The sequence below is a fragment of the Pelmatolapia mariae genome, linkage group LG20 (assembly GCF_036321145.2).
Source record: "Pelmatolapia mariae isolate MD_Pm_ZW linkage group LG20, Pm_UMD_F_2, whole genome shotgun sequence".
Lineage (NCBI taxonomy): Eukaryota > Metazoa > Chordata > Actinopteri > Cichliformes > Cichlidae > Pelmatolapia > Pelmatolapia mariae.
The window spans coordinates 24,147,370-24,173,722 of record NC_086244.1 but is presented as its reverse complement, the minus strand read 5'-3'; the positions used below and the strand labels follow the sequence as shown (position 1 = coordinate 24,173,722).

General features: G+C 41.1%; 2 protein-coding genes across 6 annotated transcripts in view; one reads left to right on the top strand and one right to left on the bottom strand.

Moving 5' to 3' along the window:
- The window catches only part of LOC134618102 (potassium voltage-gated channel subfamily D member 3-like), a 111,034-nt gene extending 95,692 nt beyond the window's left edge, over positions 1–15,342 (top strand). For 4 of the 5 annotated variants that reach the window (XM_063463375.1, XM_063463376.1, XM_063463377.1 and 1 more), the window contains 5 exons: positions 4,514–4,615; positions 7,917–7,949; positions 8,058–8,150; positions 9,085–9,344; positions 10,024–15,342. In XM_063463375.1, coding sequence (XP_063319445.1) covers positions 4,514–4,615; positions 7,917–7,949; positions 8,058–8,150; positions 9,085–9,344; positions 10,024–10,198 — 663 coding nt within the window. In that variant the 3' untranslated portion in view covers positions 10,199–15,342. The remainder of the gene's footprint in view (positions 1–4,513; positions 4,616–7,916; positions 7,950–8,057; positions 8,151–9,084; positions 9,345–10,023) is intronic. The other variant, XM_063463379.1, reaches the window with a different exon arrangement.
- A 1,149-nt stretch (positions 15,343–16,491) lies between these two features.
- Positions 16,492–25,361, bottom strand: ddx20 (DEAD (Asp-Glu-Ala-Asp) box polypeptide 20). The gene is made up of 11 exons (XM_063463939.1): positions 25,166–25,361; positions 22,409–22,503; positions 21,916–22,084; positions 21,705–21,819; positions 21,386–21,528; positions 20,793–20,931; positions 20,593–20,651; positions 20,149–20,231; positions 19,933–20,038; positions 19,099–19,200; positions 16,492–18,968 (listed from the first exon to the last, which is right to left on the bottom strand). The coding sequence occupies exons 1-11, from the start codon at positions 25,359–25,361 to the stop codon at positions 17,818–17,820; spliced, it is 2,358 nt and encodes a 785-aa protein (XP_063320009.1). The 3' UTR covers positions 16,492–17,817.
- Positions 25,362–26,353: the final 992 nt, after the last annotated feature.

Sequence of the window (26,353 nt, the reverse complement as noted above, 5' to 3'; positions counted from 1 at the left end):
GCAGTTTATGAGTATTAAACTGGCTTCAGGCTAACATGGCAGAAACAAAACAAACCGTCCCACTCACTCACTTCCTCCTGCTGGCTCCCACTCCCTGTAGTCTAAATCATCTCACTATTGTTTTTAGCCCGCACTCAGAAGGTTGAAGTCAAAAGGTGGAGATGACTTCTGGCTGAGAGTGTTTTGCCCTTCTAGACAATCAATAAAGTCGTCTGCACGTTGCAAGAAGACAGACCAATGCTGATGGGAGACTTCACCGAGGAGGTCAAGAGTGCTGTTGTGAATTATGTCCTTAATAAAAAAAAAAAAAGAAAAAAGAAAACATCAGCATCACAGCAGCCTGTAGAGTGGAGCTGTACCTTTCTTTATAAAGAGGCGGTAATCCGGGCTTAGCAAAGGTATTTTGTCTCTGAGTAGTGTTAGTCTGGGGTTAAGATGTCTTTGCTACAGATATCTGGGGGCTAGAGTTATCACAGGACTTGATTTCCTTGGAATCAATCTCCCAATTGTCCGGAGTGTCCTGTCTCTGCCGAGTCCCTAATGGATTTTCTAACAGTCAGGGTTTTTTTTTTTCTAAATTTCACATCTATTTGCTCTCTGGCTCTCTTGCTGTACTTGTCTCTGTCACTTTTCCTCTTTGCGTATGTGTTATCATACAGCAACATACCTCAGAGGAAGTAAAGGACTTCTTTCCTTGTGGCAGGAATGTCAGCATGTATAAAGGCAACTCTTAAGATGAGTGGCAGCTGCAAAACAGAATAAGACTCTTACACAGTTATATATATATATATATATACATATATATACGTGTGTGTGTGTGTGTGTGTGTGTGTGTGTGTGTGTGTGTGTGTGTGTGTGTGTGTGTGTGTGTGTGTGTGTGTGTGTGTGTGTGTGTGCTTCCTCATCAGATGGTCTCCTTTTTCACTTGCATGGTTCCAAGGCTGGCCTGAGGCAGAACCTAATCCGGTCTCATAGCTCGATTGCTCCACTTTTCACTTAGCCAGTTACTATACAGGCAGTCTAGCAAGGCTGTAACTCACAAGGTGCCATGAATTTTTTAACTTTCACATTCAAGTAAAAGATGAACTTCTGAAAAAACGTACTGGCACTGCTCAGTGGAGCATTTCACGGGCCCTGAGTGGATATGCAGCGTTTTTTAATCATTTGAGGATATGCCAGGTTAGATCCGTCAGCTGGCAACAAATTGTGTAAAATGCAGCGTTTTGCTGGCTTGCATCCTATAACTATAATCTTTAAAGTGTGATTGATCCTAAATTGGGGCATCGTGGCAGAAAGGAGGAAAACAAAGAGTAAAAAAGGATGCTTGGATCAGTTTATTGGCCTCTGGGTGTGTGAAAACATCTGGACTCTTTCAGTCAGCAGTATTGAGCATCAGTATTCTGGCAAGTGTTAAAATATGTTGGATTTCTGAAAGCTACTGTTTTTCCCTGGGTTGATGCATTTAAAGTTAAAGTGGAATTAAATTGCATTTTGTCTACTACAGCGAACGTATCTGCTCTGTAAATCGCATGAGAAGTTTATAGCTTATACTTTTTTGGTTTCACAACAGCACCCACTGTCTGTGCATTAATCCCTCTGAATGCTACATATTTGCTATCTGCAAAGATGGATAACCTGTTTCCATAGAGTCGAATCAAATTGTTTGGTTTTAAACCATATTTGCATAGAGCAAAAATGTTTCTCACATATAGATGGTTATATAGCAGCCTGCTAGAAACTACAATAGCTACAGTTGTTGAATAAAAGCCTTAGTTTTCCTGCTAAGGCCTGCGTGACTGACAAACAATAACACACAACCTGTACCGTAGCTTCCTAAACGTTGTTCTAAACAAACATGCACCTAGAAAGATTTTCCTTCTAGGGTCATTTTGCAGGCTCGGGACTAGGTAGCATGTCAGTTACTGCACATTAACCACCATGTATGTGTATCTGCATCTGTTTAGACAGAGGTTTGGTCCTTACTTTTTACTACCAATGCTAACAATTGTCCCTCTGTGGCTTGTAAACTGTGTCACTAGGCTGGTCACTCCTACAGACATTGACATGGCCCTCCAGCTAACAATGAAGAAAATAAAAAGAAATTTCAAGAACCATGCAGCCATTGGAAATGGGCAGAGTCGTGTCTTGGAATTAGCATCTTAGTAGGCCACAGAGCTAAACTTCTAACACTTCCTGCAGGCGGCATTCATGGATAATTCTTCAAACAAGGGCTCTAAAATTCCAGTAATTTCTTCATGAGACAGACTGCATGAGTTCAGACCCTCCTGAGACCATTATTTATTTACCAATGGTGCATTTTATAATGGTAATCAGGGACCTATCATTTAATTGTAACAGCAGACAGACATGTTTTGCATTGAAAGCTGTTGTTTGTGTGAATCTGTGTTCCAAAGTATTTTCACTGTCAGCGAAATTCATGTTTAAAAACAGAGTTTATTCTCTTTCATTTCACTAAACATGCTTTTTTTGTAGTGTATTTATGGTGTGAATGTCTATGTTTCTGTGCAAAGCTGATACCTTTGGCTATTTAATACTTGACGTTGCAATATGCTGGTGTTAACGAGGACACTCTATCCATTGCCTTTTTTGCACTCTGTGTTCTCAGTGGTGCTTCAACAGCAATTCAGGCTCAATCTGTTGTGCCCTGACTCTACCTGAAAGCACAGATGAGCCTAGACACAAGTGCCCAGGTCCCAGAGGCCCTGGGAATCTATCAGGGGCCTGAAAAAGCAGATTCAATCTAGCGGGACAAGCTCTCAACATCGCCTCTATTAGCCCTGCAGTGCCTGGCAACCACTGCCACAATATCAGGCCTTCGGTTTGCATGGTCACCCTAGAGAGACGATACCACTGGCAAAGTACACTACCTGAACATAAAGAAGGGTTATTCTAAAGGCCTGTGGGAATGCTGTGCCAGCACAAATGTACAGAGAGGGCACAAAGAAAGTGAGGAAAACTTGTCAAGGAGAGCCGGAAGAAGGATGACAGAGAGAAAGCGAGAGAAAGATAATCATGAAGGAGAACAGGAGAAAATAAACAGTTTAAAAGGAGCTGTGCTATAGATGCCAAAGTGCAGGTTGGTTGCTTTGCGTGTGTGTGTTCACGTGCACTCCCACATGTTTATTACCCTTGCCTCGTTTTAGATTGCCAAATCACAGCATGAGCTTTCTGCAGGTCAAAAATACATTACTGTGTTTTAAATGAAACTAAAGTCTGGGGATGAGCTTAAATTACCATTCATTAGCATTCTCTTACTGAGCCAGGTATTCCTGCTGGTGCTCCACAGTATAAGGTTTGCATGTATATGTATGGAAATTCGCCTATGAAGACGAGACGTGCATGCATAAGCGCACAGCGATAAGCAAACATACATCCGCATACTCGATTAATCCCCCAGCGGTGCGTAAGCCCCCACCCCGCCCCGACAAAACGAGCTCTTCACTTAAACAGCTCGCATTATCCTTCGAAGAATTTCTCTTCAATGAATCCATCATTTTGCTTTAAAATGCAGGAAAGGAATGCAACCGAAAGCAGGCTCTTTGTAGCTACACCGAGTTTTAAACCCAACTCCTGGCTTTTATGTGAAAATGGAAGACCTTAGAGGAGTGAGTGACTCACATTACACTGTTCAGTAAAAGCAGTTGTTCTGGTAACTGAGAGATTTACTGACACTCATATTTTCTCATACCCCTGTATACACAAGCTGATGTGCACTTGGACATGTTTGCACACAAACACACACACACGGTAAGAGACACAGTACATCAAAAATCATTATGTTGGAGTAGAATTTCTCCTCTGTGTCAAAGCTGTGCAAGAACTCCCTGCAAGCACCACAGTATATCAGTTCCTCCGTGTATTGCATCTCTTCTTGTTGTTGTTTTCGTCTCAAGCTGACTGTCTAACGCAAGTTATTTGACAACTTGGGTGGAAAAAAAGAGTGAAAGAGACAGTGGACTTTGCACTAACTATGATGCATGAGTTGGGTAACTGAAGATGCATTTAAGCCGACACCTAACACAGTGGCTCAGGAGTAAAGATGCGGCGCGCTATGGGAATGGACACTTTCTTGATTTGTTTTTTTTTTTTTAAATGCAAAACTGCTAACGCAGCGGCACAAAAACAGCCCGATAAATTGAATTCTCCACTTTAAATACAGAATGACACTTAGCTGCTTAATTCATCCAGGATTTACCTGCTCCGCTCCAGGCTCCCACCATAACTGACTTTCAATCCAAGGAATGTGTAATCGTGTAGTCACTATAAATCATTCATAAGTATCACTGGAGATCAGAGTGAATTCATCACAGGAGATGAGAGTGCATGTTTTAGTAGAGCATGTTTGATTTGATCTATAACTAAAATATCAAGCATGTAAAAGTGCTGAAGCTCAAACCGAGAGGGGTGACAGGATGATGCCATTCAGGGACTTGTTATGATATAGACACTCGCCAACATCTGGTCACTCTTCTTTCTCTCTCTGTTTCTGTAGAAAGCCCGTTTGGCCAGGATACGAATATCCAAGACAGGAAGCTCCAATGCCTTCCTCCACAGCAAGCGTAATGGCCTGTTTAATGAAGCTCTAGAGCTCACGGTAAGACTCGCCTTTAAAGCACAGACACCTCGCTGTTGCATTGTGGTCTGACACGCTTGCATTTGTTGTGTTGTGTTTTGTTTTTAACTGACAAGACAAAAAGCCTGACCTCTGCGGTAACTAAGTCATGAGATACAAGCCTTCCTTGTCTGTTTTTTAATTACGCCAGCATCCCATCAGAGCAGCTATCTGTGGTCTCATTCTATAAGCGGCACTTCTAATGTGAGCATCTCTGAGCCCAGCTGCCCAGCTGAGGAACAAGCTTCGGGCAATGCAGCAGGAAAAGTAAACACAACTCAAGGATGTTCCTTGCCTCACAAAAATGTTGCGGTTCACAAGCACTACAGTGGCCCGAGGCTGACACAGAACAAAAACAAGTGCTTCTTCCACCCGCTCGCTCACTTTCTGTGTCTCTGTTGCTTTGTCTCTCTTCAGTGGCAATGGTGGAAATCGGGATGGTACCAGCAGTGCACAAGCTGTAGCAGAAATAACGCAACTAATTTACATTCATGCCTGAGTAGACGAGGGGTGACTGCAATGCTGTCTGCAGTCATGTATGTCACTTTTACACAGTGCTGTGAAGGATTTGCGCCCCCTCTCCTGATTCCTTATTTTTTTGCATATTTGTCCCACTTGATTGTGTTTCAGATCATCAAATAAATTTTAATATTAGACAAAGATAACACCAGTAAATATAAAATGCAAGGAAAAAAGCAATCTGTATTTGCCTCCTAAACCCAATAGCTGGTTGTTATTGTCTCTTTCTTAGTGTTGAATCATGAACTCTGACCTTAACTGAGGCAAGTGAGGTCTGCAGTTCTTTATATGCTCTTATGGGTTCTTTGTGACCTCCTGGATGGGCCATTAATGTGCTCTGGGAATAATTTTAGTAGACCACTCCTGGGAAAGTTCACCAGTGTTCCACATTCTCTCCATTTATGGATAATGGCTCTCATCGTGGTTCACTGAAGTCCTAAAGCCTTAGAAATGGCTTTACAACCCTTTCCAGACTGATAGATGTCAATGACTTTGTTTCTCATCTCTTCTTTAGTTAGTTGTATGAACTAAAGAACAATCTTTTAGCCTACTTCACTTTCTCAGATAGATTTGTTTTTTAAGTGGTTTCTCAATTCAACCTGTCTGACAGTAATCAGTCCTGGCTGTGGCTAGTGAAATTGAAGTAAGCTTTCCAAAAATTGTGGTTAATCACAGTTAATTCATGATTTAACAAGAAGTGGCAATTGCTTTTTCACACAGGGCCAGGTAAGTTCAAGTAGCTTTTTTCCAATAACAAATGAAAATATCCTTTAAAAGCTGCATTTTGTATTTACTCGCGTTACCTTTCTCTAATATTATCATTTGTTTGACGATCTGAAACATGGAAGTGTAATAAATATAAATAAGGAACCAGTAAGTGGGCAAATAGCTTTTCGCAGCACTGTACATGAGTACATATAGCCCTGAATACAGCTTGCCTGCACATTTAACACTGATGGATAAATCTGCTTTACTGAAGGTTTCCTAACACTTTTCTTAAACAGTGTTAACAGAAACCAGAGCTCTGAGACGATCCCAAATCCCGATAGATTTGGGATATTTTTTTATGACTTGATTGCCTGTAACATTCTTCCTGCTTCATTAGACTGTCGTGTCCAGTTTCAAAATTTACAAAAAAAATAAATAAATAATGAGTTAAGAAGATTATTGTTTGGGGTGGTGTTTTTACCACCTTACTACTAAACCAATCGCCAGAGGAAAAAATAAGTAATTGAAAAAAGTAATTGACTTGTCCGTTAAATAACACTGCAAGAAAACAGATAAATGAAGCTTTCATTAGGTTTTAAATATTTTCTTGTATTGTCTCACATGCCAGAATGGATTTTGAAATGGCACCAATTAAAGTGCTAATAGACTGCTTATGCCTAAAGTCAGCAAAGCTAAAGATCTGTGCCAGCTCAATAATTTTAATTGCTGTCAAACATGGGTTTAATTGTACTGAGGCTATTTACCAACAGTACATACAGTACCATGCCGAGCAAAACATTGTGTTTTGTCACCCAGCGGGTCAAGCTGTTTCCACTCTACAGTATGGTGGCCACCTGGGTGGTGAGCCATAGCCACCTCCAGACAGACTGCTGATATGGGCTTTGAGTCGCATGTATAGAGAAGGGCAGAACTAGCTCGACCTAAACACCTGTGTTTTACTGCTGTGTTAGGTACAGATAAGCAGCGCGAGCACAGGTGCGCGGTGTCATCAGCGCAAGAAAGTACCCTCTCAGCATAGAAACCTCTGCTTACACCGCCAGCCAGCCGCTTAACAAACAGAAAATTGCTACTACAAATCTTCCAAACATGGCGTTTTACTTGCCTCTCGGCGGTGCTGTGGAGCATGCAGGATCAGGGCAATACTTTTTTCTCTTTCTTGGGGCTTTGTTTTTTTATAAACAGCTGAATTACAGATTCTGCTAGGAAGAAAACTGATGCAACGTATTGAAAGTCTGCATGCGAAACGCCGCCGTAATTCTGACAAGTACAATCAGAGCATTCGGCAACATACTGAAGAGAACGTCTTCCCAGGCACAAGCTGAGGCTATTATGCAGAATAGTTTTGCCAATAAAATAAATAAATCTGTGTTTTCTGGGTAGTGGCTCTTCTAAAAATCCTCCATACAGCATGGATAAATAGATAGCTGAATTCAAAATCTTTATATATACAGAAAAACTCCAAATGCTACCTTAGAAAAGGTGTACATGAAGAAAACAAACAGAATATTTGAGCATTTATCTTCACTGTAACTAAAGAACACATAAGCAAATGAATTGCTAAGCTTATCTTGCTCTCTTTACTTTGTTAAGAGATCTGCGAGTTTCCCCGAGACTCGAAAGACCGCTTATTCTCTGACTCACCTCCAAACTGCAGCACTAGAAATAGCACCTACTCGCAGACAAGTAAACACAGACACAAAAATAAGGGATATGGAAAACAAGTCATTATGAGTCGCCTGTTGCAAGGCTATGTAACAGCACAAAAGGAGGGGAAATGTCACAATGGAAATTTTTATATCAGTTGTATATACTGTATATCTATTAGCATCGAGTTGCGCTAGAAGTCTCCCTTCCAGCACAGATCAATGTGCCGGCTCAGTTGATGTTAAAAGAAATTCCTCTCTGGGTCTGAATAGTAATGTTCCACTGATTGGCATGACTGGAACCCTGACAGCAGCCTGTTCTGAGTACTGAACTATAAACACTAGTAAACTCTGTGTGTGTGTTCTCCCTTTGTCTTCTTCTCCATCTCAAGCAACTTCCATACAAGATGAACCTTTCGGATCAGGTACTGAGGCAGCCGTTGGTCGCACACCTCCCACAGCTGATTATTGTCTCTCTGCAAGGAAGCATAGCATAACATTTATTTTTGTATTTGTGTGTGTGTGTGTTTCAGGGTTCCACTGAGGATGAGAAACGCTTAAGCAAGTCTACCTCTCTTTTAGAGAGCCAGCATCACCACCTGCTGCACTGCTTGGAGAAAACCACAGTGAGTGTTCACATACTCGAGCTCGCTCTTTGTCATAATAATATCTTAGTTCCTGTAACCTTTCACAGAGCTGCGGAGGCTCTGTCTGTACACAACTCAAAATTGTGCCGTCATCTATAGATTTCTTTGTATCTGGGGCTCATTAGTTGAAAAAAACAGACAGCTTAGCGTAATGTGTAGATCGACAGTATTTTTATGTCCAAGTACTGCTAACCAAAGCGTGATATCCAGTACTTTGTGTTTCACTTATGATACACCCTTGACATGCCTGTATGTCCGTATAGATGCGCTCTCTGTTTCGCGAGCATGACTCACACACAAGCTGTCACTATTTAAATGCATTTGTGTGCACTCACTTAAGTCCAGTGTAGATGTGTTCATCTGTGTTTTGCTCAGATGCGAACTGCAACCCGCTGATAAGTCTGTACGTTCACAGCCTCCGAGTGACCCCTTTCATGTGAAAGTAGTTGTGTGAGACATTGTTCATATATAGTGTGATGATGGAAAAATGATTCAGAGCTAGCCTGTGAGGCTGTAAAGGGCCTTCAGAGGACATTGGCTTATATTAATTTCCTGGAGACTCTAATTTTAACCAAACCTGCCCTTACTGCTACTCTGACCCTAACCTAAGCCTAAACTTAAGATATAATGATTTATGTTACAGGGATCTGTTTTTTTATGGTTATATGTGGTCATATTAGATTTATGTCCCTATGACATGAGTAATACTTGGCACAAACACACACACAGCATGGACACTCACATAAAAAATAATCGCACTTTCTGAGAAGAGTTATTGATCTAGGCAACGAAGCAGAAAATGTCAGGATATATGAAGCCATGTACAGTACATAAATATAAATGCTGTAAATTTCACATGATTTTTTATGACACCCTGTCTCACCGTCTCCCTCCCTGTCTTGTGCCTTTGTAGAACCACGAGTTTGTGGACGAGCAGTATTACCAGCAGAGCTACCTGGAAGGCGGGCTGCAGAATTACCCGTCCCGAAGCCCCTCCCTTTCCAGTCAAGACGGCGTGACGGGGACGTGCTGCACCCGGCGAACCAAGAAGCACCACACCCCTTTACCGAACGCCAGTGCCCCAGCACACATGCAGCCTTTGACACACACTCACACGCACCCACAAGGCTTGCAGGAGCTCAGCACCATCCACATCCAGCCTCTCAGCACCAGGTGAGATCAGGGTAACAAAAAGGCAAAGCAGTTCCATCTCATACACTTGGACAGCTCAAGTGAAACTCTTGAGATTAAGATGTCTTTTGAGGTGTGCTCTTTTTCCCCCGGCTAAGAGAGCAATTTGAGTGTTTTGTCCTAATTGGAGTATTTGCCTGTTACACAGAAAACAAAGAGTATTATAAGTATCCCCTTGAAATAGCTTCTCCTGTGCTCTGACAAGTGTTGTATAGACACGCAAGGCTGGAAGTTGATTTTCAGTGGGTTTTAGTACTTCTGGTGTCTGTTTGGTCAAAGTGGTTATATTGCCTTTGTTGGGCTGTTCTATGTGCAGCCATTTGTTTTATTTTTTGGTCGTTTTTTTGTGATGTTTTTAACTATTTTAATTAGTTTAACTTTTTGTCCTTCTGTCTTGTTATAGTTTGGCTTTAGTTTGAGGATTTTTCTTTTTACTTTGGGGAATTATAACCAAATAACACCATTTAGCGATTCCATTTTATAGATTTTGAAGGTTTTGTTAACTTTGAAAGGGCTCTAAGCTATCACCTCACTGAAAGTTGCCGTCGAAGAGGAGAGAGGAGGATTTCTCACTCTGTCCTCAGCACTAATCTTCACAAAAAGGAATATTTCTCTATGGATTGTCCTAATCCTTGCTTGTCTTTCTTAAATTTTCCTTCAGCCGCTCCAGTCTGAACATGCGCGTAGATGAGCCAGCCCCTCTGAACTGCCAGAGCAGCCAGATCACCACAGCAATCATCAGCATTCCCACGCCCCCAGTGACGACTCCGGAGGGTGATGCTCATCTGCCGGCAGGCCCCACCCACCAAAATGTTGTGAAGGTGTCCGCACTGTGAAGACTAGAGTGCAGGCGCGTCACACAGAAAGACAGATTTAAAAGGAAAAAAAAAACTCATCGAGACAGACTGAGGGACGGAGGAGGACTGAGAACGATGGAGGAGAGAAAGCGTTCAGAGTCCTGGTCTGGCCTTGGTTGAGCCTGCCCTCTGCTGGTCATGTACTGTAACGACATGGACTCCCCGTGTGGACGGAGGATGGCTTTTAGATACAGTGTCGTCATGTTAGTGGTTGGCGTACGTGTTCGTGCGTGTGCGAGTGAAAGAGTGAGAAACACCTGTAGGGAGTGGTTTTAGATAAGCGGGTGAGTGAGTGAGTGAGTGTCTCCCAAGTGTCAGTGGTGAGCTCCCCGAGTAAGTCATGTGTCACTGTGCACAAAGCACCTTTTCTTATGATTTACGCTTCAGTTTGACTTTTTTAGCTGGAGATGTAAGGAGATATAAGGAAACCTCAAAGGGAAACAATAAAATAACAATAATAAGACATAATCAACCCACCGCCTCATCGTCCCCCTTTGTTTTCTGAAGTTGTAATCTCTCCATAGATAAATATGACGCCAATCCTTTTCAGCTCCAATATTATTCCAATTTGAGTAAAAATTCCAAAAAGATGGTTTTCATATTTTCATGTTTGTGAATGGGTGCATGTGAATTTATTTTTTATTTTTTTGGGCTAGATAGAGGAATTGTGATCTTTTGGATAGAAGGTGTGTGTGTGTGTGTGTGTGTGCGCGCGCGTGAGCGTGTGTGTTTGTTCCTCAGTTGATTGAAAACTTGTGTTTCAGTTCTTCTGAAAGTCTCTATGGCTCAGTATGTGGTATATTTGACTAGCTGCCACTCTGAAGGGTTCAGCGCACACATTTTTGTCCAAAGTTCTCAGCTACAAGGCTTTTACACGACATGTGCCTGTTCTGCTGGAGTTTAAAGATATTTATTCGTTTTTTTCTAGCTTTTTGAATTTCTCCACGTTTCCCGTTCATTCCCACTTTTCGGCTCTTCCAGCCTAACGGACCTCAAATATCTCGATTTCCCTGACGTAGAAACCAAAAAGTCTATTTTTAATTCAAAACCATCACAATTAAAAGCACAAGGCGTTCGCTGAGAATTTCCGACACAAATCTGTCCTGAGCCTGGGATCTTTGTGAATATTGTTAATAGAATATTTTGTAATATTTGACCATTGTTTGGCAGAACCAGTGAAGCTGTCCTCTCGTTCTCTCTCTTTTCCTCACTCTGTCTTTCTCTCTCCTCTCTCTCTACATTTCTCTCTCGCGCTCTCTCTCTCGTTGTTGTCCCGTTGTATCCCTTCCTCCTGTGTGAACAACAGTATGCTTTCAGTAGTCTTTCTAGCCGTCAACGTTTTTTCTCCCCCAAACTCAGCGGGCATTTTTTTTTGAAGTTGTTGAGTATATGTACTCTATGTGGTTAGGAAACTTGGTGTTTGTACTTTTTGTCCTCCTTGGTGTTTCAGATGATTTATTTACTTTATCTTCTGGAAAATTTAAAGCAGGGAAGTCTGTTGTAATGGTGACCGCAGAGACACGAGGACACTGGATGAGCATCTACAGATGTCTGTCACCAAAAAAAAAAAGTGTTGTTCTGTCTGTTCTCTTGAATCCGAGGCCGATATGTATTATTTCTCATCTAATCCCATCAAAGTTGACCTTTGTAACTCTGGATTATGACTTTTTAAAAAAAATCTTGAATGTCATTTTTGGGTTCAGCGACCCCAAAGAGAAGTCTGTCTTCATGTGGATTTTCACCAAAAGAGGAAAGAGCAGACTAACCACCCGCTTTGCTCTGTGTAGATAAAACGAAATGGTGATAAAGAGCACAAGGAGTGAGCCAGCGTTTCACCAGTATAAGCCAAGATCTTATTTCAAAGGCAGTATTTAAAATCGTCTACAGCCTCATTCACAGAACCTTGGGGATGCGGTATAAATATAAATTACTCAAAAGGCAATGATTTCCAAAGAATTTAAATTGTATTTTTAACTGAAACTAGTACAAAGACAACACACTTTTATGACAATTTTAATTTGATGCCACCCACACATTTCATTAAAGTAAAAGGACAGCTGTGCTGCATACACTCTCTCTTTCTCAAAAATTGTAAATGCATATGAGAAATATTCATTTATGAAGTTTTGGAATCCATGTTTTTTCATCTTTTGCTTTGTTCATGATATGAGCTTCTCGTTTGAGTGTCTTTAGTCTTGTACTTCCTTTCATAAGTGTGAAAGATCCAGATTGCAGGCAAGTCATTTTAGTACCTGCCAGACCGCCTGGTGAAGTTCAAACCGAGCATCAGAATGGGGAAGAAATGTCATTTAAGTGATTTTGAATGTGCCATAGGTGTTGGCGACAGGCAGGATGGTCTGAGTATTTCAGAAACTGCTGATGTCCTAGGATTTTTCCACACATCCCAGAGAAAAAAAGAGAAAATATGATGACTCAAATAACCACTCGTTCTGTCAGCTAAAAACAGGAAACGCAGGCTTTGAAACACAGGGACTCACCAAAACTGGAGTTCAGGCTGGTGGTGGTGGTGTAGTGGTATGGAGAATATTTTCTCGGCACGCTTTGGGTCCCTTAGTCCCTTGTGTTCGAGCAGCCCAGCCTACCTGAGTGTTGTTGCTGACCGTGTCCATCCCTTTACAACCACAGCGTGTCCATCTTCTGATAGCTGCCTTTAGCCACATCACAAAGCTCAAACTGTCTCAAGCTGGTTCCTCGAACATGACCGTGAGTTCACTGTACTCAAATGATCTCCACAGTCATCAAATCTCAATCCAGTAAAATCCTTTGAGCTGTGTGCTGCTGATGTGCAGCCGACAAATCTGCAGCAACTGCCAGATGCATGATGTCAATGTGGACCAAACTGTGTGCAGCTATTAGAGGTGATTTTAAGCCCATCAAGTTGTAGTTGTTTTCCTGTTTTTAAAGTGACCATGACCATTTTATATTGTTTTTATGGTCCTCGTTTACAAGATCTCACTAGCTTTTTATGACTCTTTTAAATGTATTTTGTAACATCAATCATGAAATCATCAAAAGATTTTTTTTGTGATTCAGAGGTAGAATGGTGGCACGGTGGTTAGCACTGTTACCTCACAGGAAGCGGGTCCTGAGTTCAATTCCACCATGAGGCCAGGGTTTTTCTGTGTGGAGTTTGCATGTTCTTCCTGTGTTTGTAGGGGTTCTGTCTGGGTACTCTGGCTTCCTCCAACAGTCCAAAGACATCCAGTTAGTGTGATTAGTTTAACTGGAAACTCTAAATTGCCCATAGGTGCGAATGGTTATCTGTGTTAGCCCTGTGACGTGTCCAGGGTGTACCCTGCCTCTCGCCCTAAGACAGCTGGAATAGGCTTCAGCCCCCCTGCAACCCTGAAAAAGGATAAGCAGGAATGGATGGATGGGAGATGAAATCATCAAAATATAATTTTTGTTATTTAGAAATATATTATTCTTCTTGTTGTCCTAACGTTCTCGGGCATAGTGAACTCTGGCACATCTTTGCTTCTGAAACACTCTTCGAACTCGTGACACATTCAAACTAAACTAATTAGTTGTGTTTTGTTGCCTGATCCCAAAATTTCTTAATTTCAAAACCTCTCGTGTTGCCTTTGTATTACTTTCAATTAAATATAGATATTAAATGAAGAACAAGGAATTGCATTGTATTTGATAATTTGCACAGCATCCTGACATCCTGTTGGAAATTGAGTTGTAATAACGTGTTTGCTCACATGTAGCTGATGATGACTTTGCTGTAGAAGTAGACTTTTTAAAACTACTGCCAAATAGCTGCAAATGTATTACAATCCTTTTAAAAAAATATATACATCTAAGCATCTTAAGATGAAGACATCTGAAAAGCTTAAGCAGTTTAACATATACATTTGTACGAAGCCTTAGAAAACATATCATAAGCCATCAGGTGGAGATATATATAACATACTGGTACAATACCAGTGCATCAGGTCCCTTGATTCTGTGTCATGCTTTAGTTCACTCTGATCTTGAGGATAGCATCAACCCCCCAAAAAGCTGAACCTATTCTGCCAAGTTGGAACAGGATGTGTTTTATCTCTGATATTCCTGGCAGTGACTTAGTGCTGTCGCTGATAGTTTAGTACTGTACACAAGAACAACTGCATAGAGGCAGTATTAGTGTTTAGTTAAACTGTGTGCAAAATTTACATGGGGTTAAAAAAAACATAAAAGCACAGACAGAGCTTTTTTTCAGTGTTCTTTAAAAAGTGGGGTTAGAGACAGTGTCTTTATATTTACAGCATAAAGTCTGACATTTAGAATCTGTTAAATCTAGAACGAGGGTATGACAGGTATCGGCAGAAGCGAGGCTCCCTGCATTTTTTTGATTTATTTCAATTTTTTGCTAAAGACGGTGGTTCATTTCCTGCTTCCCTGTTTCAGAACAGGTTGTTTTGTGTCAGCTGCTCTTACAAAATGACACAGTTTGAAATATATGTAAACATATATTCTGTTCAAAGTGTCAAAAGATTGCTTTTTTTTTTTTTTTTACAAACAACTAAAACAGGTCCGTTGTTGTGTTCGCCTCTCTTTCTCTGTTATGTATTCTCCTTTGATTGTCCTTTTTTTCTGGGCTCAGTTTTCCTCTCACTCTTTGCTTTGCCCTCCTATGCCACCTGTCGTTGTTGAGACTACTGCTGTGCGTAACTTGTCAGGTGTTGGATATTATTTATGACCTTGTCTTGTGTCCCAACTGTGAAACGCCTGATAAAACATCTATATCTGCCACTAATACATAATCTCTGGGCTCCCTTCTTCACCCACCTTTAAATCAATGCTTTCAAGTGTGTACATTTTTACCATAGATTCAGCGTCTCTTCCAATAGTGCAGTCCTTTTGACCCAAGTGTTCATGTCAAAATATTAAACCTTAAAGCTCGCAATTTTTTATGGGAACATCCTGGGATGAACAGGAAGATCGTGTTCCGAAACAAAGGAGCTAGGTAACAGGGGAGGAAATGAGGGGATCTATTGGAGCCTGCACACGGGTCAGCACCATAACTGATGTTTCCAGCTCCAGCATGGTGTTGTTAGAAAAACAGGAAGTGCAAAGAAATTAAATGTTGTGCTCAATTGTTTTCTTTTCTTTGGTAAAACTCAAGCAGTCGCTCTTCTGCATTTTTCTCGATAAATTGACTACCTGATATAACGTCAATTAGCAAACCTGTGATAAACGCTTAAGCTCATCTTTTGTTGGAACTGCTGCTTTCTGTTTGGCTGTGGTTAAGCTGTGAAGTCGCTGTGTTTGAACTATATGGAAAGGTCTTCTAATATTTACAGTGCATTTGGAGGTGAAATCAGCTAACCTTTACATAGTAACCTACTTAATCTGGGAGTCCATTGAGTTCAGTTGTTCTTTATTTATGCATCACCAAATCACAACAACAGTCACCTTAAGGCTCTCAACAGGAGTGGGCAGTTTATTTTAATAAGGGCCTACGTCAGGAACTGGGACTGGTGTGGAGGGCCAGACTAATAAGCTGAACTCAGCTCAATATTAATTTTATCCCTTTATAAGCTCATTCGAACAACCCTCCACAACAGTCCCAGTTGATGACAGTTTCCCGTTCCCTATGAGCAGTATGGCAACTGTGGGAAGGAAAAAGTCCATTTTAACAGGAAGAAACCTCCAGTAGAACCAGGCCCAGGAAAAGGCAGCCATCTGCTGCAACCGGTTGTGGGTGAGTGGAAAGAGACAAGGGCTACGTCCACACTAATGCGTTTTCGTTTGAAAACGCATCGTTTTCTCTCCGTTTTGGCCTCCCAACCACACTGAGACGGCGTTTTCGCTCAAGGAAAACGCAGCGTTTTGAAAACGCTCTTGAAAACGCATACATTTGAAAACGGTGCTTTCACGTCGCAGTGTGGACAGCGAAAACTGAGACTTTTTCAAAACGATGACACATTTTAGTCATGTGATGCAGTCAAGTGACCAATTAAACTAAGATAGCGGAGGGCATTATACAGCAGTTGTTTTGTTTGCTCTCAATTTTGACAGCCCTATCAGTCTGTACATGCTTCAGATAGCCTTTCTTCAAATTCTTTAACTCTCACTCGCTTTTGCAACTTTGTACTTTTGTGTTACCCGCAGCAACAACTCCACCTCATTGTTAGTCCATTTAAAAAACTCTGTGCTTTTCCTCGACCTTTTGCCGCGAGCCAGAAAGTAAATAAACGGCAGACAGAAATGAGGCAGGTCGAATCGTATTGCGCTTCACGCATGCGCAGTACTGGAACGTAAGCGTTTTTGGCTATTTCAATGTGGATGCACAACTCTGTGAAAACAACTGAAAACCATGGTGTGGACGCGGAGCGTATTCAGACGAAAACGCCGTTTTCAAATCTATCCGGGCTAGCGTGGACGTAGCCAAGAGCAGAGGGTGACTGGACAAAAGACTCACTATGCCAGAGTTTAATAATTAAATGCCCATAAAAAAATTTATTTTCAAGCTACTATTTCACACCAAAAAGCCAAGAAGGAAAATGAGAAGGCAAAGGTATGCCAGATTACACAAGAACCACACTGAACATCTTTGGGGGGGGAACCACACACACACACAGTGGAACACCATCAGTCATGGATTGGCCTCCCCACAGCCCGGACCTCAACATTACTGACTTGGTGTTGGATCATCTTAACAGAGAACAAAGCGAAAGACAGCCAGCAACCAAAGAAGAGTTTTGAATGTCCTTCAAGAAGCCTGGAGAACTTTTCCTGAAGAGTACTCAAAGAAATTACAAGAAGGCTTGCTTAAGAGAGTTCATTCTGTGTTGAAAAATAAAGGTGGTCACACCAAATATTAACTTTCAAGCTTCATAGAATTGTACAAAATCTGTTTTACGCCTTACATGCTGCATTTCCATTTATATTTCTATCCACCACTGCACCAGTTTTTCTAGCAAGATGTAAAGAAATGAGGGATGGCTCAAGACTCTCTACAAGTCATACAAACCAGGCACCATGGCAACAGTAATTACAGCCAGCACTGGTGCCTACAAATAAAATGTAATCTTCATGAGGACCCGTTTAAATAAACAGAATAAAGCAGCTGCACATGCACTTACTCACTCCGACAGCGTTTGGAAGATTAAATAACCTTCCAATATGAAGAACACACATGCTAGATTAAGATGATTACAGTTAAATGCAGATGATTGGGACCTGGGTGGGTCTAACATGCTTTTACTCCAGGGACTAAAGATAATCTTTGAAATGGTTTTTAATGTAGTCAAGAACTACCAGGTAATCCTCTTCAAATCCATTTTAGAGCAGAATACTGCAGTGAGTCTAAGAGGGCATACAGTCAGGAGAGAAAGCACAGAGGCCAAAACAGTACTGCACTTGAAGATTTATTTTTTACATCGCAACTTGACTGGAAAAAAACAAAATGCATGTAATTTATTAGAAAAGTATTCATGACACCAAGATATTATGGGAAAAAAAAATAGTGCAACGTATACTAACCAAAGTGCAAATATGAATCAAGTGGCGTAGTAAAGACACTTTATTTTTGGAAAATAGGATTATTTAAAATAAAAAAAAATCCTATTCACAGTATCTACAACTCATTTTTTCATCAGTTCTTCCATGTAGACGGCATTCATACGATAAGCTGCCATCCAGTTGTAGGCTACATTATAGTAGCTTTGGTAGCCTTGCTCTTGAAAAGGGGACATGGAGGCGTAGTAATCATTCCAGGCGCTGTAGCAGGCTCTCCAGTAGGTTTCAGCACACCACTCGTCCTCTTTATCAGTGCAATCTTCTTCTTCTTTCTTTTCCCTCTTCCGGTCCCTTTTCATCTTTTCTTTCTGTTTTTCAGTCTCTTTTTTCATCTTTTTTAATTCTTCTCGGCGTGCTGGGGCCGGAGCTGTCTGATTGGTTTGCCTGCTTGATTTAATGCTCAATGCAGATTCCCGGCTATCGGGAGGAGGCACAGCTCTCCCACGTGTTGCACACAGTGTCTGGTCAGAGTTTCTGAGTGTAGGAGGAGTATAAGCCTTGGGTTTGGTGGGGCTTGCTTGTTGTGTGGGTGGAGAAGGTGGATGTGTCATTGCAATCTGAGGCTTAGTGACAGCTCTGTTCTCAGCTCCTGTGGTCTCATTTGAACTTTCCAGTGTCGCATCATCTTCCATGTCAGATTCAGAACTGGAAGAACCAGAGATGGACCTTGGAGGTGAAAAGTTAGATTTAAGCTGTTCGACATTTCGTGTAAATATTTGCGCTCCATCATCATCAAGTGTAAGATACTCCTTATGCCCATCCTCTCTGCCTCTGAACTCTCTGATGATCTCCACCGATCTCCCCGGACCTGTAGTGATGAAGTCCTGGAAGTCCCGCTCGGCCTCCTCAAAGGTCACAAACTTTGACTTGCAGTTCTTAAACGAGCTGAGAGGAGGAATCTTCGGCAGACTGTCTTGGAGCTCTTTTCGAGTCTGTGTCACCTGAGCAGGCAGAGTGTCCTCTGTGGAAGATATCTTTCTAGCATCCTCTTCACAGAGCGCCTCTCGCCTGGGTGTTGGATGCTTCTTCTCTGGCTTTCTTTGACTACCGGGCTCCACAGCTCGATCCTCAATGCAATCAGACACAGAGACATCAGGCTTTGCACGTCTTTTCTTCTCTGCTCTGGGAAACAGCCGGGATACCGGGTCTGGAGTGGATGCTTCAGTGCAGACATCCCAGTCGCACGGCTCATCCATCAACCCGGGCTCTATTGTGGCTAAAATGACAGCAGACAGATGAGACCGGAATGACTTTTACCGATTAATATTAAATCAAAAGTAGACATGAAGAGAAAAGTTGTGCGTGCTGCATGTAAAAACCCCACAGAGACGTGAACAGGGACTCACATGGCAGCACAGACAAACTAAGACCACACTTCTGAGCGATGGCCATCATCTTGTTCTCCTCCTCGCCATGGCAACAGTAGGTCACGGCCAGTCCCTGAGTGCCTACAAGCAAAATGTAATCTGGATGAGGACCCACTTAAATAACAGGAAGGGATAAAGATGAATGCAAGAGTCGCGTATAATGGGATGGCAGCTGCACACAAACACACGTGCACTTAGAGAGAGCGTACAGAAGCTAAGATTGAATAACCTCAATTCTGGAAAAAAAAGTTAAATGCAATTAAATGCAAATGACTGGGAACGTTCTGCCCTTGGTGGTTGGGTCAAAAATGCTATTAATTCAGAGAGTAAAGAATTTGCTAAATTATTTATAATGGAGTTTGGAAAAAAAACAAAACATCAGTCTAGGTCAAAGACGTATGTCACCAGAAGAAAAAGCTATTGCAACGTTTTTGTAATTTTAAGACAATGTTGACAATGTGCCGGTGAATGGCCACTAAAATTGAAAGCAGCATTACTAACCTTTTCATCAATTTGTAAACTCTAAGTAATATTTTTCCCGGAGCTATTCTAGTCTGGGTTACGCATCAAGCTAATTGAACATCTAAAGAATAGTGTTTCCTCCAAAATGTGAGATGGAGGGAGAATCAGTTCTACATAAAATAAATAAATACATTAAATAAAAAAATGATGCAATTTCTCTTCAAACATATTTTCTTGCTGCGGTGCCATTAGCCACCTGTGCTGCCTGACTTGGTGATGTGACAAGGTGAAAATGCTGAATGTCAAACAACGCTTGCTCTCGCTGCCTCTAAAGCAGCGCTGCACACTAACCAAAACGTCCAGCTCGTCCAATTCTGTGCATGTAAGTTTCCCAATCCTGCGGCACATCCAGGTTTATCACCAAGTTGACCTTCTCTGCATCTATACCTCTTGAAGTCTGAAATAGTGAAACACAAAGATTACTCATAACGTTATTAGGCTAACAGAAAAATGATTTCGAAAAATTCACGTAGACATGTGGAAAGATGGAAGGTTTTTGCATCTCACCAGGTCAGTGGAGATGAGCACCCTGCACTGGTACTGCTTCAGTTTTGACATTGCCTCCAGTCTCTGGTCCTGACTCAGACCACCTGCAGAGGCCAGACACGGCACCTCATTAAATCTGATAACGTCAACTGAAAGTCGCTGGCATGGAAGCATTAAAAATACACACATTCACAACACTGTATGAAGGTCATTTTAAATATGTGCACCATTGAAACTGAAACGTTGCCAGGCAACACTGCAAATCATAAACCACCTGGCCAAAGAAATAAAGTCAAACATACAAGATAGTCAAGAAACAAATGAATGAATTCCAATGTCTAAAATTCAAAAGGAGCTGGTATACCAGTATAGAAATGCCTCAAATCAATTACCTGATTTTTCACAGTTTTACCATTTTTATTGACTCATCCTAACATTACTATACATTACATAAAGCAGTCTTACCAGAGATGCAAACAGCAGGCAGACCTTTGGAGGACAGGATGTCTGCCAGGTGCTGAGCCCTGTGGTAGCAATTCATTGCATTAACATTTTAGAAAGCTTTTTTTTTAATATAATTATTCCCCAGATCTAATGCATTCTATATAAAACAAGTATAAAAAATATACTTTTTCTTGGTAATAAATACAATCAGCATCACATACCGTGTGTGTAGGTTTGAAAACACCAGCGCTTGGTTGAAGGGGATTTTACTAAACAGCTCTAGCAAGTGCTGCACCTTCTCCTCAAAAACCTTGTGAGGTAACGGATGGGACTGAACCAGCTTGTAATACTGCTTCAGACCTGACAGGGGACGACACAAGGACAACATACATGCTGTCATTAATTCAACCTGACCTAACAACTTTGGTCCTTCGAGCAGGACGTGCTCTGTCAGTGATGTGTGCGAATTAAAAGGCTCGTGTTCTGAGCTACAGATAAATCCATTTTCTGACATTCACTCAAAATAAGCACAGAGCTTAAAATAGGATCCTGTGGAAGAGAAGAGTGTTTTTAAGAGTGCCTTAACTTAGCCTTATTACTGTCAATCATATCACATCCCCCAAGAATTTTCTGTCAGGAAATAATCCTATCAAACATGTCAGTTTTCAGACTTGGTTATCTCATCCATGTAGTCTTATTATGCACAGTCTCTGTTGCAATGACAGCAATTTAAATACATTAAAAAATGTCAAGAGAGGCCAAAACTCAGGAATCTTTATCTTTTCTATTTTCCATATATTAAAGTGGATCTTACCTTTCAGGCCCATATCACTTGGATTTAGCCGTACAAAGGTGGGCTCTCTCATGTAGCGGGTGAGGTGCTGAGCAAGGGATTCTGGGTAGGTGGCGGAGAGTGCGAGCATCTGTTTGTTCACAGGCAGCGAGGAGAAGATCCAGCTAAAGAGGACCAGGATGATGGGCGAACTTTAGGTTATGTTGGTTTGTAAATGTGGTTACGATACGATATATAAACGGCTTCAGTCTAAATGTACTGCTTGAAAAACACTCTGCTCGCTACAGCGGCCTGCTGCTCATTTAATAGGAGTATAATCACAGAAATTGTATCCTCATACTTTATCTGTTCCTGGAAGCTGCCCTCCTCCAGCAGCTTGTCTGCCTCATCCAGAACAAACAGTCTGATGCTGGCCGTTGACAACATGCCCAACTCGATAAGCTGCTTGATGCGACCTGAGCACACAACCGGAACACTGTTACCGAACAAAAACAACAGCGGCGTGGCGATTACGTGACGTGGCACTGCCGACTACTATCCCGGGTTCCTACCAGGTGAGCCCACGGCTACATGACACTTCTTCAGGTGGGTTTTGTCCTGACTCACAGGCCTGCCGCCAATGAAAACATGGCACTCCAGGCCCTCCATGGCACAGCCTATGGCCATGACCACCGAGTGGATCTGCACTGCTATCTCACGTGTCGGAGCCAGCACAAGAACCTGCAGGAGGGAAAAGTGTCAAAAATGAAAAAAACAAAAAGGCTTATACTCGATTGGGAGAAGATTAAGGATGAACAGTAAGACCCCAGAGCTAATAAGATTACATTTGTTCTACAAGACCAGGTGTACCTCGTCTTTATCAATCATTCTTCCCTTTCATTCATGCATTTGACACTAAGCAGCTTAAATTCAGCAGAAGGCCATCTGCTGGTCATGAAATGATTAAATAATAAAACTTCCCCTTTCCCTCTTCTGATGATGTTTTACTTTAACCGTCCGAGAGCAAACGTAGGTCATATCCTCATAATCAAATATTACACTGACCTGGGTTGAAGGATTCTCCAGGACCAGAGAGTCCAGGGCGATGGTGCAGAACACGCATGTCTTTCCTGTCCCAGACTTGGCCTGTACAATCAAATCTAAAAGAAGAGACTCTCAGTGAGCGATGCACACCAGGGCTGGCAAATGACAGTTTTGGCATCAGCAGTTAATTACCATGACTGGGTGAAGTATTGCTGCCTAATCCTCAGCATCAAATCAATTGTCTCCTACCATGGTTTAAATTAACAAGTGTTTAACTCAAGTACAATGAAATTAAGCACATTCTGCATCACCGCTGCAGCCGAGAGCTTTTTCAACACATGGGCAACCTCCAAGTGGAAAGCAACTATTCTGAATTTGTACCTCGTAAAGGCTGTAAAATGTTCAAAAGCAATAAACGCTTTTGATCCCCAAGAGTGATTTAGCATCATGATGAACAGTTGTGGTATCTATGATAGTCAAAAGAAGGACTAAAGTACTTAAACTGTTTTCTCTGCAAATGATTTTTTTTTTTTTAAATGACCACTTTTCAACTAATGCAATTGTTTTGAGCTTTTCAAAATAAAATACTTTTTAATATCCTTTAAAACTAAAAGATTTGTTCTCATTTGACCATGGCTTTGAGGCAAGTTCACAACAAAGTCAGTGTACAGTCTGAGCATAGTACAGTTACAGTAGATGGAAACTTGATTTTTCTAACAATAAATTTCTGTGATTATTGAAAAAAAAATATTACTAAAAATAGTTAGTAATAATGTTCTGCCATTATTTCCAATACCATGAAAGCTGTGAGGATTAAAAAGGAGTCCATCCGATGAGCATTTTTAACCCAATCTAAGCTGCTCTACTGTTTCGTAATTCAACTAGATTTGGATTCATCAGATATCATAATCAGAATCCTTTATTATTCCCTAAAGAATTATGTGGTTACAGTTGCTCCAAGACAATAACAACGGTAACAGACCGAACTAAAAGTTCACAAAACAGAAGAAACTCTCTAATATACAGCTCAGTTATAAATATCTAGAATATTACACAGATGAAATATATATTATTGACATAGATAGAAGCTGAAAACATGTAATTTGATATTGTATAAAGAATTTTTTTAAGGAACTACGTTAAAATGTAATACATGATTGAATTATTCAGAGTAAAAAAAAATTTGGATTACAGCTGAAGTCGCGGGGCCATATTAAGCTCTTTTCTAAACTAATAATATAGAAGATCTCTGCAGTTAGGTCCATAAATATTCGGACAGTTACACAAAGTTTTTATTCTTTTCCCCTGTGTACACCTCACAGTGGATTTGATGAAGATGTGACTTTCAGCTTAATTCAAGGGGTTCAACAAAAGTATTGCCAAAGAGGGTGGAGTTAATGTTACAAACTATGACTGTGAAATCGTAGGGATGCATGGCTGCCTGTGACTCTGGGCCTCGAGTGTTTATTGACTCAACCCGAGAGTTTCAGAGGGCAAAGAAAGTGGAAATTCTTCCTAAACAGTTGATGCAACTGTTTAGGGTCTGAGGTCTTACTGCTCATCCTTTTGTCAAACCTCTGAATTAAAGCTGAACATTTTCCCTTCAAATACATTTTGACAATTTGATTTAAAATTGACAAAAAAAGCATCAGTGTCCAAATACTAACAGACCTAACTCTAACACACCCAGCTATTGTACCAACAGATTTTTAGATCAGATACACGATGGTTTGTCTCTACTGCCACGATATCAAATGTAATAACCTTTTTACATTATGTTCTTTTAATAAGTCCAAACCTCAGTTTTGCACTAGTGGCCAAAAGGTCAGGGAAGTATTTTTATTAATTTACCTCAGGGACAGTTATGAGTTGTCCTACATGAAGGACAGCTATAGTCTTTCTGAGGAACACCTTGTACGGAGATGCTGCTGGTAGCTCGTGGGAGGAAGTCAAATTAGATAAACTACCTTTTATCTTTTAGCTCTCATGTGCTTCTATGTCCAGATAATATTACCTCCCGACAAAGGTGTTCATGTGTCTGGATAAAACAGAAATAGGCAGGCAGATTGGTGCTGTATCGAAGTAATGTGCCGACTTTACTGGACCAGTGAGATGAAAAGTTAGCTGAGCTCGGAAGAAAAGATTTGGATTTACCAGTCAAGCGTGAAGCAAGTCTGGGTTCAGTGTTTCACCCAAAGACACTTCACATGTAGCCTAGAGGAGCTGGGAATCGATGTGCATAAATTTGCCCATAAGTGTGTTTTTTGATTGCAGTAATGATAATGATAACAGTAATTTTTCATTTCATATTTATGAGGAGATGCATTGGATAAGCGGACGATAATGAACGGATAGATGGATTTATGAGGCAATAATATATCACATCACATTAATCATGTGCGTCTAAATATTTATGACCAATATGCTTTGCAACAAAAAATTAAAATGAAAATACTTTAAAAAGTTGTAATAATAATAATAATAATAATAATAATAATAACAATAATAATGATAATAATAATAATTTTTAACTATAGTGCCAGTCATGTATCTGAGCAGACATGCAAATTATAATTGATGGTTAACAGATAGATTCGGATCCCTGATGTATGTAAATGCACTAATGTAAGTTAGTGATTTTATTTCACGTGCATATATAAGGTATTTTGTTGCTCTTTTTATAAAATCCATTATACGTTTTATACACTGAAAACTTTAATATTCCTGCCCCCAACACACACACATGTGGACCCTCCCGCAGTTTTGTTTTGCACCCACCGAGTCCGCAGCGGCCGAGCGGGATCGCCTTGAGCTGGATCGGAGACGGCTTCTGAAATCCCGCGGCGGACAGTCCGTTCAACACGGGCTGAGACAGCAGCAAGGAGCCGAAGTCGATCCCCTCCGACAGAATCACGTCTTCGGTCCGCTTTCGCGCTTCGATATCGTGAGCTGCTTTCCTCACGGAGGTAGCCATGTTTGCTGTACTGTTTACTGCCGGTGATCCGGTTAAAAAGCAGAGCCACAGCTGCGCTTTAGCCCCCTCTAGCGATGCGGAGGGGAATTAATTTCTCTGCACGATCATCTGGGTGTGATTGGTCGATTACACACTTTTTGGCAATCAATCTTATATGGTTGGAAACCCTGTTTATTTAGTGGTGCTAAATTTTTAAGGAAAATGCATTTGTGGGCTGAGCAGCAGAGTTGACTATGTGGGCTGTGCCCATGAAAAACTTGCAAAATCCTCTCTCCCAATGCCAAAGAAAGTATTCTGCTATTGAATCTTGTTTGGTGCAGTTTATGGGATTGTATTTTTGAAGTCTGAAGAGGCATATTAGCAATTTAATGGTTTATTCATTTGGTAGCATGTGGAAGAACCATCTGAGAACCATACCTCCTCCTCATACTGGTCACCAGCTTGGTCACGCACTGCTGTGGGATGGTGTCCCATTCTTTAAGCAGCATTTGTTGCAAGTCAGCCAATGTGTCAGTGTTGGTGACTCTGGCATGAACAGCACACCCAAGCTGACACCAGAAGTGTTCAATGGGGTTGATGTCAGGACTGCAGGCACACTATTCTATCATGCCCACTCTTGAATTCTGAAGATAGTCTCTGATAAACCTCATTCTGTGAGGCCGAGCATTATCTTCTTGGAGGATAGAGTTCGGTCTCAGACAATGGAAATAATGAATTGGCACTGGTTGGAGAATTACATGTTGAGATCTCTTTGCATTAACAGTACAGCAGTATTCATTTATGGCAAAAAGTCAATAACCCACAAGTTCTTATTGATGGCCTTTAACAGATCAGTGCAGGAAACTGTCTTTTGATGAGGTTACAGCCAATGTTAGTTAGTGTCTTAACTCTTTTTTTTTTTTTTTTTTTTTTTTTTTTTTTTTTTTTAACCTGTCCCGTTTGGTTCTTTTGCCATCAGAATTATTGTCTAAAGGCGAAGAAAGATGCCCAAC